Source organism: Danaus plexippus, chromosome 7 (assembly GCF_018135715.1).
Source record: "Danaus plexippus chromosome 7, MEX_DaPlex, whole genome shotgun sequence".
In the NCBI taxonomy this organism is placed as follows: domain Eukaryota; kingdom Metazoa; phylum Arthropoda; class Insecta; order Lepidoptera; family Nymphalidae; genus Danaus; species Danaus plexippus.
The window spans coordinates 216,476-234,198 of NC_083541.1; the positions used below are offsets into that span (position 1 = coordinate 216,476).

The 17,723-nt window shown below is 31.9% G+C and overlaps 1 protein-coding gene across 1 annotated transcript; it reads right to left on the minus strand.

The window, feature by feature from the left end:
• Positions 1-1,425: 1,425 nt before the first annotated feature.
• LOC116770975 (putative mediator of RNA polymerase II transcription subunit 26) lies at positions 1,426-11,205 on the minus strand. Its single transcript, XM_032662632.2, has 6 exons — positions 11,138-11,205; positions 10,598-10,742; positions 10,199-10,266; positions 3,698-3,823; positions 2,472-2,900; positions 1,426-2,381 (listed from the first exon to the last, which is right to left on the minus strand). Exons 1-6 carry the CDS (start codon positions 11,147-11,149, stop codon positions 1,689-1,691), a joined length of 1,473 nt encoding a protein of 490 aa, XP_032518523.2. The 5' UTR covers positions 11,150-11,205; the 3' UTR covers positions 1,426-1,688.
• Positions 11,206-17,723: the final 6,518 nt, after the last annotated feature.

Consider the following 17,723-nt stretch of genomic DNA (forward strand, 5'->3'; position numbering starts at 1 on the left):
GTAGGACCGAATATTATAACCTCGCCAAAATCTCAGTCAAAGCTAATGGGAGTGCGGTGTGAGGTCGATCGGAGGTCAGATCATTTGAATACGTTCCAATAACACTACTTCACCGTTTTGATGACGTTTCCAGTCTTAGTTATACGCTTATTTTATACATTATTTATATCATAGATAATTTTAACATCTATTTAAGTGAAAGTGACGTCTTAAATAAATTGAAATGTCTTTTTTATCTTAATTTAATAAAAAAGTATAAGTGTTATAAGTGCGTCTAGCTTTAATTTAAAACCTTATATATTATACAAAATACAATGAAGAAAGACAGGACGTAAAGCTAAGTTTAATTTTATTGCTCAGATCCTGATATTTGTTAATTTCAAGTTGAAATAGCCGAAGGAGCATAATTACATGTCCTTTGTTGTAAGAACTAAGAGGGTTTTGCAGAAGCTATCAAAATATTTGGATCTCGCCGTCATAGACTGTGACTTGTTTGGATGCTTTAGGGACAAATTTGCTTTAATTATATTATCTTAGACTAGTTGTACATTTGTTTCTTAATTTTATTTCTATATAAGGCAATGTAATATATAAAATAACTCGTTAACTTCACATACAACACAAGCTACAGATTTTAACAGAAAGTAACATCCTTATTTTTAACTCCGGTTAAGTGTCAATTTATGTTTATAGGTGTAGTAATCATCTAGGATAATTTATTTTTAATTCTATTTTCAACTGTAAATTATTAGAAAAATTTTCAGCCCAACATTAATTGAAGGATAAAACTAATATTTGTACTCACTCTACGGATGTTAGTGTTGATCTAACATCTTGAAATAAAATACTCGTAACATTCTAAAACTTCCCTCAATTAAAAGATATTGTTCCTTTGAGTTTATTTTTGAACTGTTTTAAGGACAAAATAAATGGAAACGAAAAGTAATAGATATTTCTTTGTATTGTCTTACGAATTTGGCAGCGATTCAAGTTGTACAGTGCTTTCAAACAGAGCATGAAGAGATCGTTATGGTAGAGTTATCTTGAGTCCCAGTTTGGACGCCAGTATCGGGTCGACGAATATCAAATGTCTGTAGGTACGAGTACAGCAACGTATAAATGCTGTATGTTAAAAGATTTTGATGAATAACAATTACAAAAAACTTTAATCTAATAAACGCAGTTCTATTACAGAAAAGCTACTTAATACAAACATACTTAGTTATAACTTTTCTTTGTAGATTTTTTATGTCCTTTTTATATTTGACAAATCAGTTTCTTAGTTGACGATATTCTTATAATTAAGTTTTGAATTTCAGTTTTGTTTCAAATGAAAAACTTAGGATAATTAAATTAACCTTTATTATTACATAGTAATAAGTCGAATATTAATAAGGATGATATAAAAAAATAATGTAATTAATATTAAATCACAGGTATCTTTCAAACGTGACTTCGATCTCCCGACTGGGGAGAAGCTCATTATACTATGAAGCCTCAATATAACATCTTAAACAACGTCTCGTTATACTTTAAATAAATATTTACAAAAGGAATCAATGATTCGCGAGCTATGAGACAGCATGTAAGTTATACTCTCTAGACAGGACTTCTATTATTGCCTTATATATTATATTATAAAGCAGTTTTTAAATTCATGCAGATCAGTTATAGTTATCGTTGTCGTATCAATGCTGGGAATTTCCGAAAACAGACTGGGCGAACTTTCCGAAGTACTGCACCGGCGGGAAAGTCGGAAGTACTGGAAGTGATGAATGTGCTGGGACGGCCTGTTTGTATGACAGGCTCTGTGGCTGTTGTTGAGGGAGCTGTTCGTTAAACTGAGCCTGGATCGGAGACTGCTTAATGTACTGTTGGTCTACAAAAGATTGTTGTGCGGCTTGTTCAGGCTTTTCAAAATATTGAGGCTGAGGCTGAGGCTGAGGCTGTTGTAACTGATAGTACTGTTGTTGTTGTTGCGGCAGCTGTGATTGAAGTAGCTGCTGCTGGAGTTGTTGATACAGCTGAGCCTGGTTGTCTTGGTAGTGTACCTGCGCCTGGGGTTGATACTGCAGCGCTTGAGACGGTTGGTGTTGTATTTGTTGCGGAATTTGTTGGTACGGGATCTCTGATAGCTGTGCCTGTTGCTGTAATTGATAAGGTATCTGTTCGTAAGTCTGTCCTCGATTCTGGTACTGTTGTGGTTGAGGTTGTGGTTGAGGTTGCGGTTGGAACTGTTGCTGCTGAACATGTGTTTGTTGAGATTGCGTGTACAGTTGTTGGTTTTGAATTTGGTCATATGAGGGTTGGGCTGGCTGTGAGGACGGGTTGTATGTGAAGCTCGCGAAACTCAGAGCTTTCTGTGATTTATCATTATACACCTGAGAACATGAGAATATATTGATCGCTGGGCCTCGGCTGTAAATATATGTATACATAAAAAAAAATTATATGAAGACTACACTATATACCTGTTGCAAGTTTTGTTTGTTGAATATTTGCGCTGGTACCGGTTCACTCTTTATATCTCTTTGCTCAGGACGATGTTTCTTTATTAGTATGGGATGTTGTTGAATATTTCTCGGGATAATTTGTATGGACTGACCCTGGACGAAGTGCAGTTGTTGCTGTTCCACTTGCCCTGGGAGCGCTTGGTTGTATTGTACCGGTTGGAAATTATTATTGATAGCGTTATTGGGAACTTGATGAATGATTGGCTCGTAGCCGAGATTTTGTTGTTCAAACGCTGGTTGCTCCTGGGACTGCACGTAGTTTGATAGTTTCTGAGGTTTGGGACTAAAGTGAAGAGAGTTAGCTGACGGCACACTCTGTTGGTGTTCGGTGTACGCCAGTTGTGAAGGAACTGGAGCTGATACCTCGTATGTTGTAGGGTTTTCAAACTAGAAAATAATGAAAAAATTGTTTTTATAACCATCGGCATTCTGGAAAGATTCCAAAGTAAAGTGCTAAGATTAATATTCACGGTACCCCAATGTATTAGCAACAAATACATATATCTCGACCTAGGCATAAACACTGTTCGTGAGAAAATAATCCAGGCAAGCCTAAAATACCAGGAAAAATTAGCAACCCATGCAAATGAACTCGCACAGGCCTTGAGTGGAGAGGGTGGTCTACATTATAGCCGACTAAAGATATAAGGCATTCCCCGACTCGCCCAAAGATTTGTAAACTGAGTCAAAAGGAGGGTTTGCTGGATAGTTTAGCAATTGATTGGCCCTCGAAGAAAACCATTATAATAACCAGGATATGTAGCTCCAACCAAACAAGTGGCTTATAGATTTCGAACAGATTGCCACAGTGCAGAAAAATCAACAAAAAAAAAAAATAACCAATTGGGGATGAAGAAATTTTTATAACAAGACCAATTAAGATGTTTTAAAGAAATTCGTTGTAGAATTTGTAGATTTGTAGATCTTAATTTGCTCGTTATTTAAATAAAACTAAAATTTTTATGTGTTTCACACCTCGTCTCCTCGTGATGACGGTTGCTGTAATGTATCCAAAAATATTAGTTTCATTTAACTGAATACTCGGGAAAATATTAGATCTCATTTTGCTCGTTATTGTCTATGAAATTAAAAAACTAAATTATGGGCCAATATTATATTGAAAAGTTTAGAACTGTTTTCAAAGGGGCTTTGTTAAAGTTAAAAGTTATATAAAACATACTAACTTTGGGATTATAGACAGACACCGGCGAGTAGAGGTGACTGGCGATAGCGGAGGGGAATGTTGCCCCATGGCCTGTCAGGAAGTCTGAAATCTTAGAGATCTGTGGCTGAGGGGTCGCGTAGATTTGCTGTAAGTTAAAGGAAAACATATTAAAAGTTGAAAAGAATTCAGTTGAATGTCGACAAGAACTTATAATATTTTTTTTATAATATATTCGTCTCCAGGTTATTGCCGTGATTCGTTATAAAAATATTATAAAACAATTGGGATGAGACCCGCTCTTATACGGCGCGGACAATGATTACATTTTGTCTTGACTTCGTTTAAAATTACTGACTCCATATTATTTATAACTCCATTAGGAATTGTTTTCGTTATTGCTTTCATAAAAAAAATATTGATTCAACAAATTTAGTGCTACTTGAAGCTTCTCCTGTGAGTAGTCTTAAATTGTTCTCGATTGATTGTGTTTGCTGATGATATCTAAAGAATATTAATCAATCAATCAATCAATCAAAAATCAATGTTACAATGTCACGAGAAAAGGAATTTCTTAATATATAAATATAAAACATAAATCACTGTGCACTTCAATGAAGTCGTGTAACAATGAGAACGAGCCGAGGATCTCTCCCCCGTCGATTTCTAACTGCAGGCTATTTTGCACCCCAGCTCCGAAGATAAGGCGATTAGTGTCATCATATTATTTCATGGACGAGACAGATCTACGGGGAAATTGACTCAAGTAAACTGAGTATTTGTAAGATAGAGACCTTGAATTATCGCTATGACGGAGGACACAGGCTGGGATGATTGTGTTAGGAAACTTGATTGGTAGTTACGTTTAAATAAGATTGTTATAGAAAATATACGATTTTTGTGTGATTTATTCGATTATTATTTAAAGAGTAAGTCATATATGTCAAATAATATGAGTTTTGAGTCATTTTTAACATAATATTTTGAGTATTGTATGTATTTGAATTATATCATTTATATCGAGTACTTTTAAATCATATTTTATTTTATCAAGTATTAAGAGTATATCATATTTCTCCCATATTTTAATATTTTTTTATTATTCTTTCTAGGAGTTCCATAAAAGATTATGTAATAAATATGCGAAATAAAAATAATTAAAGTGTTTCTAAGTACCAGAACTTTTATATAATTCGTATTCCGATACCGTCTTCATGATTTATGTAGGATTGAGTAGAGGTGACTTTCCATTTGAGAATATTCCGAAAACAAAAAGGTTCCTCTTTCTATACAAAACGTATTTCCTTTTTAGAATATGTAGACTTTAAAATGAAAAGCAATTTATAAATAATAAACAGTAATGGTCACATATTAATAAAGTCGAGACAGATGTGGAATATTTTATTAGTTCCTCCACTGAAGGTTCAAGGATAAGCTCCCGGTTTATATTCTATATAAACCATACTTGATTATTGTTATAAAATATTACTGAGCCACAAAATGTATGCTAACTGTTTGTATTCTTTGTGTCGTTTGTAATAAAGTTCATTATTCAAGTGGCTTCACACGATGGATGCCACATATTATATAGACGTTTAGATGCTTTTCAATTATAATGTAACTAGCTGTGACAGAGCAATGCAATACCTCAGTGGAAATTAATACCCCGGGACACGATCGGCGTCCATTATTAATCTGTTACAAATTACTTGTATCTTTATTACACTATCTAATAATTATATTCACGATAATAGTTCATTTGCATAAATGATAGAATAGAATTATTCTGTTGAAACTTTTAACAGATTGTTGAAGTTTTTCTTCTGAAAAAATATTTCCTAAAATTTGATCAACTGATGAGTTTTGAGACATTTAATGTTTAATGGTTAAGTACAGGTCAAATGAATATTCGCGAAAGTCTTAGATCTCATTAGGTACAGGCTGTTGAGTGACTCGTGTCTAATGAGGATGCAAATAGTGACATGAATACCGTAGACTAAGGTGTACAGACTACAGCGAGCTAAGAGGGAAGCTCACAGTCAAGAGGCTTTTACATGTTAAAGTGTTACAAATTATACATTCTCTTCAAATATGTATCACGTTTAAGGAAGCGACTCAGTTCCCGATTTGAACTTTAATTTCAGTTAAAATTTTATGATAAACATGTTCTTGGACTTACGTTAAAATTGAAAAAAAAATATGTTGTTAATGTTTATATGTCCACCCTGTACTAATGCATCAGGACACATCGTTAAAATCTTACATATCTTGATGACACCACGATCACTAGTAAACTAGACCGATCTTCCAACCAGTCGACCAACTCCTGTTTGCTAGATTTTAATACAATTTACATTGATTGCTGCTATTACAACGCAGCTGATAATTTTGGTGACAAATAACCGTCCCGAGATAAATATCACTTAGAGAATAAAATAAGCCCGTCAAGATTAATGCGCATCATTATAGTACAATAATTTATATTATTAATAAACAGAAATATTACGTTGTAACGGACGTCTTTTACATTTAAACAGATTACAATGGCTCCAATCAAGCTCCTGGTCGGTTGTCAGATGTCTGACAAACTGACAAAAACGTAAGCATATTTTGGTGATGTTACAAGTTACATTATTTTATATTAATGTGAGTACCTTATGAGAAAACCACGGAAGTATGTGCATGCATGATTGAATTGGTAAGGTTTTTTCAAGTGACAAATAATTGTATTTCGATATCAGCTATCAAAGCTATCAAAGGTAACTCCTGTGTTTTTTCTGAATAATGAAAGTACTTTGGTGTATGAAACATAAGTAGAGAGAAATACCCGGAGAGCAAGTGATGATATAAATAACATGCTTAATTATTATAATATTGAAACGGCCAACAATAATTTAACGCTTGAGTCGAACAACGTCTCTCCATACATTTCATTAAATGTAAATATTAAAATGAAACCTGATAATGAAAATTCCGTTTTAATTATTCTCAGTGTTTTTTATTTCGTTTCGTTTTAAACGTTCTTCGGCAATTATCTTTTTGTTGGACGTCAGCTCTTAATGTTTTGTCTTTAGTCATAAATTAAAACATTAACTTTGGCGTGACTTCCCCGCGTTTAGTTTGGATATTATTTTGCTAAATTTATCTTAAAGGCGTAATAGTTATTTACGAGTTAGTCTACTTAATATTCGATCGAGAATTGACTAAAGCCCCACAGTTGGATCTAGAGTTTTAATGAAAATACTTCACACATTCAGGTACAGAGGGGTTCACCGCGGATCAGTCTCAATCAGTATTATAATATATGATAATTTTGTCTTAATTGCAACTTCTCTGTGTAAGGAATCTTGCAGCCTGGCTAATGTTATGAATAAAACATAATGTACTAACATCTGGCGAAATTTTTAGAGCCGGCTCGGCGGGGCGTCGTAATGATATGTGTTTTCGATTTATCTAGATTTCATTATATGCAACCTGCTCTAATTGACTATTCTGATTATTCTTCCAAGATTGATTCTTGTTATTTAATCTGGAACCAAAGTCTACTGCATCAACCGTTAAATATATTCTTTTTATTCTAAACTTGTCTCTTTCTCATTGCTACATCATTGCATTTTTTTGTCGTATAGGTTAGAAACATTGTCAGTATACGTAGTAGTTATATGGCAATGTTATTTCAGAATGTATAATAGATAGAATAATTTAATAAACACTGTATTCACAATCCCCTTAACGTATTTGTAGAATGACAGTGTGAGGACAGTGCTGTGGAACTTAAATAATTTGTACATTTGACGATGAAATTCGTTATTTTGAATTCAACAAAGATCACTTTTATTATTTAATGAGTGAATATTTATGATTTATTTATTGTTATTTATAGATATTTGTATCACATCTTTCCACTGTATATTTTCTATCCAATATTCTTTCGACCCTAAGTCATTTGTCTCTGACTGATACGATGTATCGTAACAATATTATCATCTCGTGAGACATCGCAAGTGATCATTTATCATCATAGGACAGGTCGTTGTTTCCGCTTTCACTTATCGACAAAATATTGAGAATGTCTCACATAATGAATTGATTCTACAAAATATAACTGTTTAATCAGTTTTCGTTCCATTCACTGAACATATCGTGGAATTTAATTTGTTAAAATATAGAGAACGCCGGTTTGTTTTTAAAATAAATGAAAGCAAATAACAAGTATTATAAAGTTAACTGAAAACGTTTAGTTTTGAAAACCTACATTCCACTGTCACTATAAAACACACACTAAGGATGAAGAGGTGAATTAATTCATGCCACTGCACTCATGTTTATGTATGATGAAGGAATTTAGACTTGAAGCAACACATTAAACATTATTTCCCAACTTCACCATTTAAATCCAACTTGGAATATAAAGCAGTGAAAAACTTTATATACAATTAATTAAGTCTTATATTAGTCTGTTATTTAAAGTATAGTAAAATACAGAAATAAAAAATATTTGAATATACTTTGACGATCCTTCTGAAAATATAAATTGGTGAGTTGATAATTTTCACGTTCATACAAATCAATATATAGTTAAATAGAGAGCGGATTCATCAAATGACGTCGCATTCAGTTATTGTAGGAAGTAATATTCACATATAAATAAAACGTGGGAGAAATATAATTATTAAAATTCGTCGAAGATTTGTATCGGAATTAAATAATTTGTAATGGCTCGCATCACTGACTATTGGCTCGATGTATTAATTTAATGTTATTGAAAAAAAAATAACAAAAACATTATCATTTTTATTCACTTGTTATCTCGAGAATATTATGAATAGTTTGTAAATACAACTTCGAATTGAAATGTTTTCTTAATGAGCGATATAAATGTTATACGTATTCTACATAGACACATTCAATGCGGTTTGACGCGAACAACTCCTTATAAGAACCAGCGCCGTTTTCAAGTTTTTCTAATTCGTGTGAGAGGCAGGTTTATATAATTAAATAATATATTATCACTGACCAATATTCTGCTTGTTTTGGATCAAAACAGCTCTCGGAGTACTTTCAAATCGTTACCTATTCAGTATTCAGGGATACGTTTTTTTCTCTGACAGTTTTTTATGAAACCACGTTGCATTATGTAGTTGCTTTGACTTTCAACTTTGTATTGAGCAATCGTAAAAGTAAAAGTACTCTTAAATACTCCTGATGGATGTACACCTGTTGTTCATTTTTGATTAAACGATAGTATCTTTTTAAAACTACATTTGTTAGTTAAGAGAATATTTGAAATCACACCGCAATGATCATGCTGATGTATGTATATAATTATAACATTTTTAGTTTCGGCTTAAAATTACTTTTAATCTTCACCGTGTTTTAAACTGTTGAGATGATCTCGCTGGGGACGGATGATGTCCAGAATTAATGAAAACCCTTTCAAGTAACGGTTATATTTATTACTTTTGTAATTTATAACGAGAATCTTAATGACAAAATTTATCGAAACTTTTATTAATTCGCTGCGAGATTTAAATTTTCCTTTTTCATTTTGATTTAAATGGTGTGAAATTTTATCTCTTATATTTTGTTGTAACATTTATTTTGTATGAGCGTGTACAGTTCTACGTTGAGTAACAACTGAAATTGAAGTGACCTTTAGTTGAGTTTCTAACAAAAATATATGAAAGTTGTAAAAGCCTAGAAGTTTTTTATTAAATTAGTTAGGAAGTTTTTTCATAACTCACAGGCTTCACCGACAGAGCTCCACTTAACGGATGAGGAATATTACTAAAAATGTAAACTCAATAATGGACTGAAGGGAAACGTACTATATCAGAGAACAATAATTGAGGAAGTTTTGTTTTTTGTGCAATATAGTTACTATTTCTACCCTAAAACTATTGAATGTAGTAATATCTTTTGACTTTAGTTTAAAAAGTAACGAGTTCCTGTATCGTAGCCACTAATGTATGTCACGCGATTTAAATCCTTCAACACGGCTTATTTCCACACTTTAAATAATTATCTACAGAATTATCTTATCCGTGGAAACAACATTCTCAACCGGTGTTATAATTAAACATTTTTAAGTAAACCTAAAATCTTACAAGTTGTTATTTGATAATTTAAAATAAACACACTTCTCTTTTTAAAACATACCAATACAACAGTGATAAGTATTTCCAAAAAAATATGTTCTACATAATATCACCCAAAACATTCTGCTAAGAGTTTGGAATTACTAAATCAGCCAATGATACATTATTTTTGCTAAAATTATTGAATGTAAATTCTTATGCACATTACGATTAACGTAAAAACTAAAGTATGTATGTGTGTCGGTATGCATTGATTACTCAATCTCATTAACACTACCTACATTATATGGTATGTAGGTATAGAGTTGGAATGAACAGGTTTGGTTTATATTAAGCATATGTGTTGTATAAGGCGATTAATGTTTTAACATGACCTGTGTGGAATATTCGGTAGAGGTTTTATTCTGTGATTAAAGTGGACTTACCTGGGATGGCGACTTGTCCGGGAGAGATTGTTTTGTATTGGCGTACTCCACTCGAGACGATGGTGGAACTATAATTTATAAACAAGTTAAAACATGCATTTATCTAATTATTATATTCTACAAAACCTTAGCTTCCAAAATTAACAACCAGTTAACAATATAAATTAAACATATATTTTTGGATGTATTTTATTATTTTAAACTTCATACTCCCGACGTTTCGATTACTTTATAGCAACTGTGGTTCAGGGCAGACGAGATCGAGACGAGAAAATCTCGTCTTATCTAGACATGGGAAAATATTAGTTTAATTTAAATAAATACTCGCGAAGGTCTTAGATGTCATAACTTAATATTGTGTCTTATGCCAGAAATAAATCAAAATATGTCAGTTCACACCTGTGGGTAGTAAGGGCGCTCTTTTATCAACCCCAGAGTTTCCTTCGACGAGTCCCCTCTTTTCTTGTTTATCTTCATTCTTCTCTTGACTCTTTTTGTCAGTTCTAGCAGCGTTGCTAACTGCTGCTAGCAAAATGATGGCCAGCTAAAATATAAAGTTATTGATAAAATAAGGATAAATATATTAAAAGTTTAATAAATTAGGAATCACTAACTCATGTGAAAATAATATATATATTTTAATTTAAACATTTGGTCATATGTAAATTAACTAGTTTTTACAGATTATATTATTCTTTAAAGAAGGTTTCATATCATTAAAATTAATTCTGTTAAGTATCAATAAATCATAACGAAATTAAAATGTTAACTTCAATAAATTATATATATTATTATTATATATGTACACAAGATTTCGTTTTATTCATTATTAATTCTAACTGAATCATTGGCGTGTCGCTTCTAGCTGTAATATATAATTGATGAGTGAAGGAACAGATCTATGTTTAATTTTAATATCACTTCAAACACACAACTGACCGTAAATTTCATTTTATCAACAAGCACGGTATATTAAACTATAGAACCCTCGCAGCTTTCGCCGGGAGCCTGCGTGTGAGCTGGCCGGCGACTCGCGAACGCTTTTATTGAGATGAAACGTCGTTACGCCATTTTGGAATTGCTTTGATAACTTGGATAAGGAGTCAATATATAACATTCAGATCAATTTATATTTAATATTATTAATGTTACTCTAATATATTAAATATTCAGCCAGTTTAAATGTGGTATTAATTTTTTTAGTTGCATGAGTTCATAGATTAACTCAATTGCTTATTCTATGCGGCCTCGTCGTGGATTTTATTAAACTATCATTAAAGGAGAACTTGATGTCTGTTGACTGAAGCAGGAAATGTAAAATAGATTCAAAAATAACGAAATATTCACAGCCTCGCTTATACAAGATCTGTTTCTCAGATTTGTTTAGATATAACCTACATTAAATTACTATTACAATGAAACAATCATTCGTATCGCCGCGCCGCGATGTTACTCACCAAATTTGTACTTAGGAAATCTCTATTGTATCTTGAGATCAGGTTTGTGAGCTCTCACACTTTAATTATACGTAAGGTACTTAGAAAAAGGTATCAGATTATAATGTATTATATATCAGAATACATAAATAAAGGACTTCATATAAATAAAGGTTCAGATTAATGTTTAAGTTTTGGGTCCGTCCTACTAACCATTAGCAAACATTACAACATTGAAATACGAACAAACACACGCACCGACCCAAACAATTTCATGATCTGAATAAAATTTGGCTACATTATATTCTCATGATACAAAATTATTAAAATTATTACAAAAAAAAAAACATAAATTTTAGTACGTTGATATTTTAAGAGCAAACTAATAATATTACTTTAGACCAAATATTTATCCCGAAATAACACCAATAATGACCTAATCGGGACCTTTGTCCATTCGGGATGTTTTTGTTTGAGGTTTAATAGATAGGTTTTTATAAGGCAAAATCAATCGTGTCGGGTGCTACATATAAAAAGAAAGCTAAACTTTTTCAGCGTTTTCCCATTCATCTAAAGTTGATTTGAACTACCTTTAAAAGGGATAAAGATAATCTCTATTCTATCGTTACAACGACTTCACATCACTTTGGCAGTTTAACGTTCAGCTTTAGTATAAGGAAAGAGTATATAGAGTACAGTCAATAGCATTCTTTTTTTTTACAAAAGATATATAAAAAAGATATGTATAATAATCATACTTGACTATTAATTGTAATTAAATAAATTTAAAGTTTAATGTTTTGCAGTTTATATTTATATTTTTTATATTATATGTATGTATATTTTGTTTGATGACTTTGGACCTGTTACTTAATAATTGTTTATATATCATTTATATTTTATTTTATATTATAAATCACTTTTTAAATTGCCATGTGTCCTGCTATTGTAATTAATAATAGAATTTATAGAAAGAAGAGCACTGAAAATGTTTTCTCGGTTCTTATTGGAAGTTCATAAGGCGGAGGGTCATGGTATGTGTGTATTCGTACGTTACCAAGACCCCATACCACGTTTTAATTGAACCGCAGCTTTGTGTCATAAACCGCAGAAAATAATTTAAATTCATCGATCAATTTATGATCTTATAATTAAACCAGTTCTCGGTTAAAATATTTCGGCAACATTTTTCGTGTTTTCACTTAATCTATAACTTTATGGTTAATATTGGTAAGTGTTGAAATTTAAATTTTATATTAAACCAAGTCTATTTTAAGAGCGGAGAGAATTTTATTATCGGCTTATGTAATGAATGCATAATTTTGTTAATATAAATTCAACTTTTATAATGCAAGGATCGATTAAAAACATCAAAAACGAAAGGTAATAGACGATAAAGGCTAGATCACAATTAAGAAACACTTGATATTTATATTAATAGTCTTTTAAGAATATGAATAAGCGAAAAATAGCTTGACCTATGTATATAATATGAAGGCTTTGAAGGACATTTCGTTTCATATTAGTATATACGATGTTTAAGACACTGATTGGCTGAATGTAAATATTTGTTGAGTTCAGATAGTTTGGTAATTCTCATGAAATATAAGTAAATGAACCAGATGCAACCCTGATGTCTGATCACAGTACTCGAGGCATTGTGTAGAACAAATCTATTTGAAAGTACAAAGAATGTTGAAATTTAAGGTTTTTTTGGTAAAATCGTTATTAATTCATTCCTAGCTGTGAATCAATTCACAAACACAAAACTGAATTCTCACAGGCTCGAGGTCGGACTTAGATTCATAATATAAAACATCTTGCGACAGTTTTGGATGCAATATATGTATAGTATGTAACACATGAGTAGAGCCATGTAAGGCGGTTATTAATAAATAAGGGCTTTCCGTGCCTTGCGCAAAATTCCGCTCAAACTTACCGACACTTAGCTCCATACATTCTGATTGATCTCATCATTAATACTGACAATGTTGAGTTTTGTAACATATTAAATTGTACGATCTGAATTCAATGTACATTTTGACTCCAAAAAGGCTCAAATAGTAAAAATTATAAATCAATTTGTTCCATCAAAATGGACTGTTATTTGCGAAATGCAAGTTCAAATTAAATTCGAGTCACTTTCATTATATATAATTTCAGTCGCTAGCAATTCGCTTCAATAAAAGTCACGCTTGGAATAAAGTATAACAATATACAATTTTATTTAATGTAAATGTCATTTATGTCTTTATTAAAAGCTTCGTAACGAGCTGAATATCTTTTCTAGAAATGAATTCAATTATTTGCTCTATATATTTAATATTTGATGTATTTTCTTGTTCTTCTCACGGCCTAAGTCAATTAACAAATTATTCAAAGAATTAAAGTCGCTGGCAGCGCTTGCGCAAGTCGACATACCCCGCCGCCGCCTGGTTCCATCACACAAACTCCTAAGCCAGATCCGTTAAAAATGCAATTTCCTATCACTGTTACATTTAAATGTTCTTTTGTATCCATTTGTATTAAAATAGAGGAGTTCGGTTGATCTTTATTGCATAACACACAGACATACGTACATACTCGTAAGTGTGTTAAGTAATGTGTCGCAGACTACTTTCACAATGATTGCGTCAGGGTCCAAAACCGGCCGCGTCCGACTTCCGGTAGGTTTCTGGATCGAATGATAACAACACGTAATAATTACTATCATTACATTTCAAGTAATTATAATAATAGCTGGTCTTATAACTTGCCAACTGTCTCGAGAGATTTACATCTTTTGTCATAAGTGACGGTTACATAAATGATTCAAGAACCATATCTTTTTAAATAAGCCCCTTAGACACGCGATCTTAATGAAACATTTTTTTGGTATGTTTATAATACTATTTATCAATTTCATTCTGACTAACTGTAATGTTCGTACTAGTCAATATATATTAGAGCGGCGGGTAGGTGCTCAAGACACGAGTGAAAGCATTCGATAGAGCAACATTAATAGATTCATATTAATTCCGGCCCACAGACGAGTCACTTCACATCTATTTGAATGGATTCTATGTTATTACTGGAGCCATTGTTTTGATCGTTTGTTTAAATTATAACAAATATTTATTAATTTACTTACATGTTTTTATATTATTTCTCTTGTCAAGATTTTGTAATTATTTGTATACAGTGTTTTGTTCTTTTTAATAATTTCTCAAAGGAAAGATCGTGATTGCTCTTAAGATTAGTATTTCTGTAAGTGATTTTTGATATTTCCTTACAAAGGTATGTCACTTATTAAAAATATCATCTTTTTGTTCTCTTCAATAGAGTAGTATATATATAAATATGTGTTTCACTGGTCAGTTATTTCCAGTCTGCCGTCGAGAAGGAAGCGAAGCCAGGATTTAGTTTAAAAAGTGATTGATATCGCTACATTAACTAACAGTGTAAGGAACGTATTGTTAATAAAGTAAGAGAAAGTGAAGTGAAGTTAAGGAACGGGCTCCTGCCGGGCCCGGATTGGCTACGAACCAAATGAAATCATCACTACGTGTAATAAAGGATTTCAGTTTTAAATAATGCTTAACTGATACCACTTTAACACTTCATATAATCATATATCCCGTATTTCCAATCACTTCGTGAGTGAAGTGAGTTTAAACTGTACTTTAAGCTGTTTACCTACAAGCTAGCTAGATTTGATTTTACGAAGATTGTGAATAAATCTTGCAGCAGATTCAAACAGGTTTTCAATTTCATTCACCACTTCATGAAACAGAATTAGATAATAAACAATTGCATAAATTGGAAAAGTTTTCTCGTTTTTGGGGTAACAATTTTTAAGGCTCATGAATGTAATAAGTGAGACTTAATATATATTTATAATGAACCATATAGACATATATGTATAAGATCCATTATCAAGATCTAAAAAGTATGCGATTCTAAGATTAAGCCGTAATTATTGTCATAATTCATCTTCTTAGCTTGCAGGTTTCCCCAATAATGGTTTGAAATTTTAAGGGCTTGACTAAGATGCTGGATGGAGTGCAAAAAGGCGACGGTGTGGCTGAAACTCCACTGAGCGTGTGTTGGTAAAACTGCAGTGATCGACCTTAAGACGGTTTTCATGGGTCGGTCGGTTCGGTTAAAATGAAATAGTAAAATAAATAATCTTAGTTTTAATGCAATATTTAACTTTATTAACTTAATATATGCTTAATAAATCTATGTTAAATAAATAAAAAAATATTTTATTTCTTACCAGCTAATATCATCAAAGTTTTCAGAGGTCTATATTTTCGTTTTGTTAAAGTTAAATTATCTTATATAGCCAATGATAATACCAATTCTGTTATAATAAAAGATAACTCATTTAAAAAACAAAATAATAAATGTCCTCTCACGTAATGTAAACGTATATCTCGCATGAAACGTCAGCGGACACGTACAATAATATAAAAATGTAAGTCAAATAATTTCAGAGCCATAATCAAGTAACGATGTGCTGTTTCGGAAATATTTATCAGCCGTGCCAGGTGTCGGCGGAGGGGGAATAAAGCCAGCTCGTCGTAAAGATAACGTTTCGACTCCATCATGACGACCCAATAAAATACAAGTTTTTAGATGTCGTCGGCTAATTCCATATAATTGAGCCGGTAATTTGGAAGCTCCTCGTAAACCAAACGTATAATACAAACATAACGTGAGCTCTTAAAGCGTGTTATGTATATAATAATGTTTCCACATTAAATTATTTATGTACGGTTGTTATGTTGGAGGAAATACACAAACTTTCAGATCAAATGCCTCCTGTCTCGTTATCAACACAATTTTGTAATAATTGTTGTATATAAAGTAGATGCTGTTTGTTTGAATGGATATTTTTATTATTTTTGTCAGTGTGTTCATATATTTTGTTGACATAATATATTGTAAGTTTAGTACATTTTTTAAAAGAGACACTTTACTCCCATAATATATTCAACGTAACGAAACAAAACAAAACATATTTTCTTATAGCGGATCATTTATAATGTAGCCGTCCGTCCGTCGCCCGTGTTGTCATGCAGAAGACGTAGGTGTTATAAACTCGTGACAGACGTATTGTAGCGTCTACTTTATAAATTGGATGGACTTTATGGACTTTTAACATTCACTATTATTATACAATATAAACATTGTCACTATTGTTTATTTTATTAAAGAAGAGAACAAAAATTCCCTTGTACTATGTATTAATAATGTCGTTTTAAACGTGTTGCATCCTATTTCAAACCACGCTTATATTGACATTGTCAGAAATGATTCAAGCGACAACGTGTAAATGTCACCTGTGTTATGTATTAATATAACGTGTAGACGCTCAGACCAGCAAAGATACAGCGTATTTAATATTTTCATAGGCTCATATGCAATAGTTAAAACAGCACTGGAATTCTGATGGGACTAAATCAGATCATTATAACCGCCCGCTTGTTAGTTTAGATTAACCAGTTCATTGAATAGCGATTGATTTAACTAAACCACAGCCTAAATACCGGACGACTTTGTTTAGTTTTAATACACCGGTCAATGTAGACTAACAAATTAATTTAACAACAAAATTAAACTACATGAGCACATCCTAGCATGATCGCGTATTACTTATTGCCACTACAGAACATGCAGTGGATGAGGAAGCAATACGCTTTAAATTTATTAAAGCCTGTTTTTTTAAGTATTACTCTTTTTGATCTCGGTTACAAGTTTTGATTTTTTTTCTTTACTTCCTCAGATGTAAATGTATCTACCAGGAACAAAGAATTGGGAAAATATATTTTTTTGTATGAAAACACTTTAGTTGTGGAAAATTAAAATTTTACTTGAAGAATCTTTAAATGAAAATCAATACGTCAATGAACTATTTATGAGACAAAAAAATATTATAAAGATAATAATTGGAAATTCCAATGATATTTCAAGTTTAATTAATCTTTTTAAGGAAGCCATCTCTTTAATAATCAGAGCCGGGGCGAGGAGCTAGTCAGATATAAAAAGGAAATAATATTAAATGATGATAAATTAAGGATAAGTCTCTAATTAGTTTCTCGGTA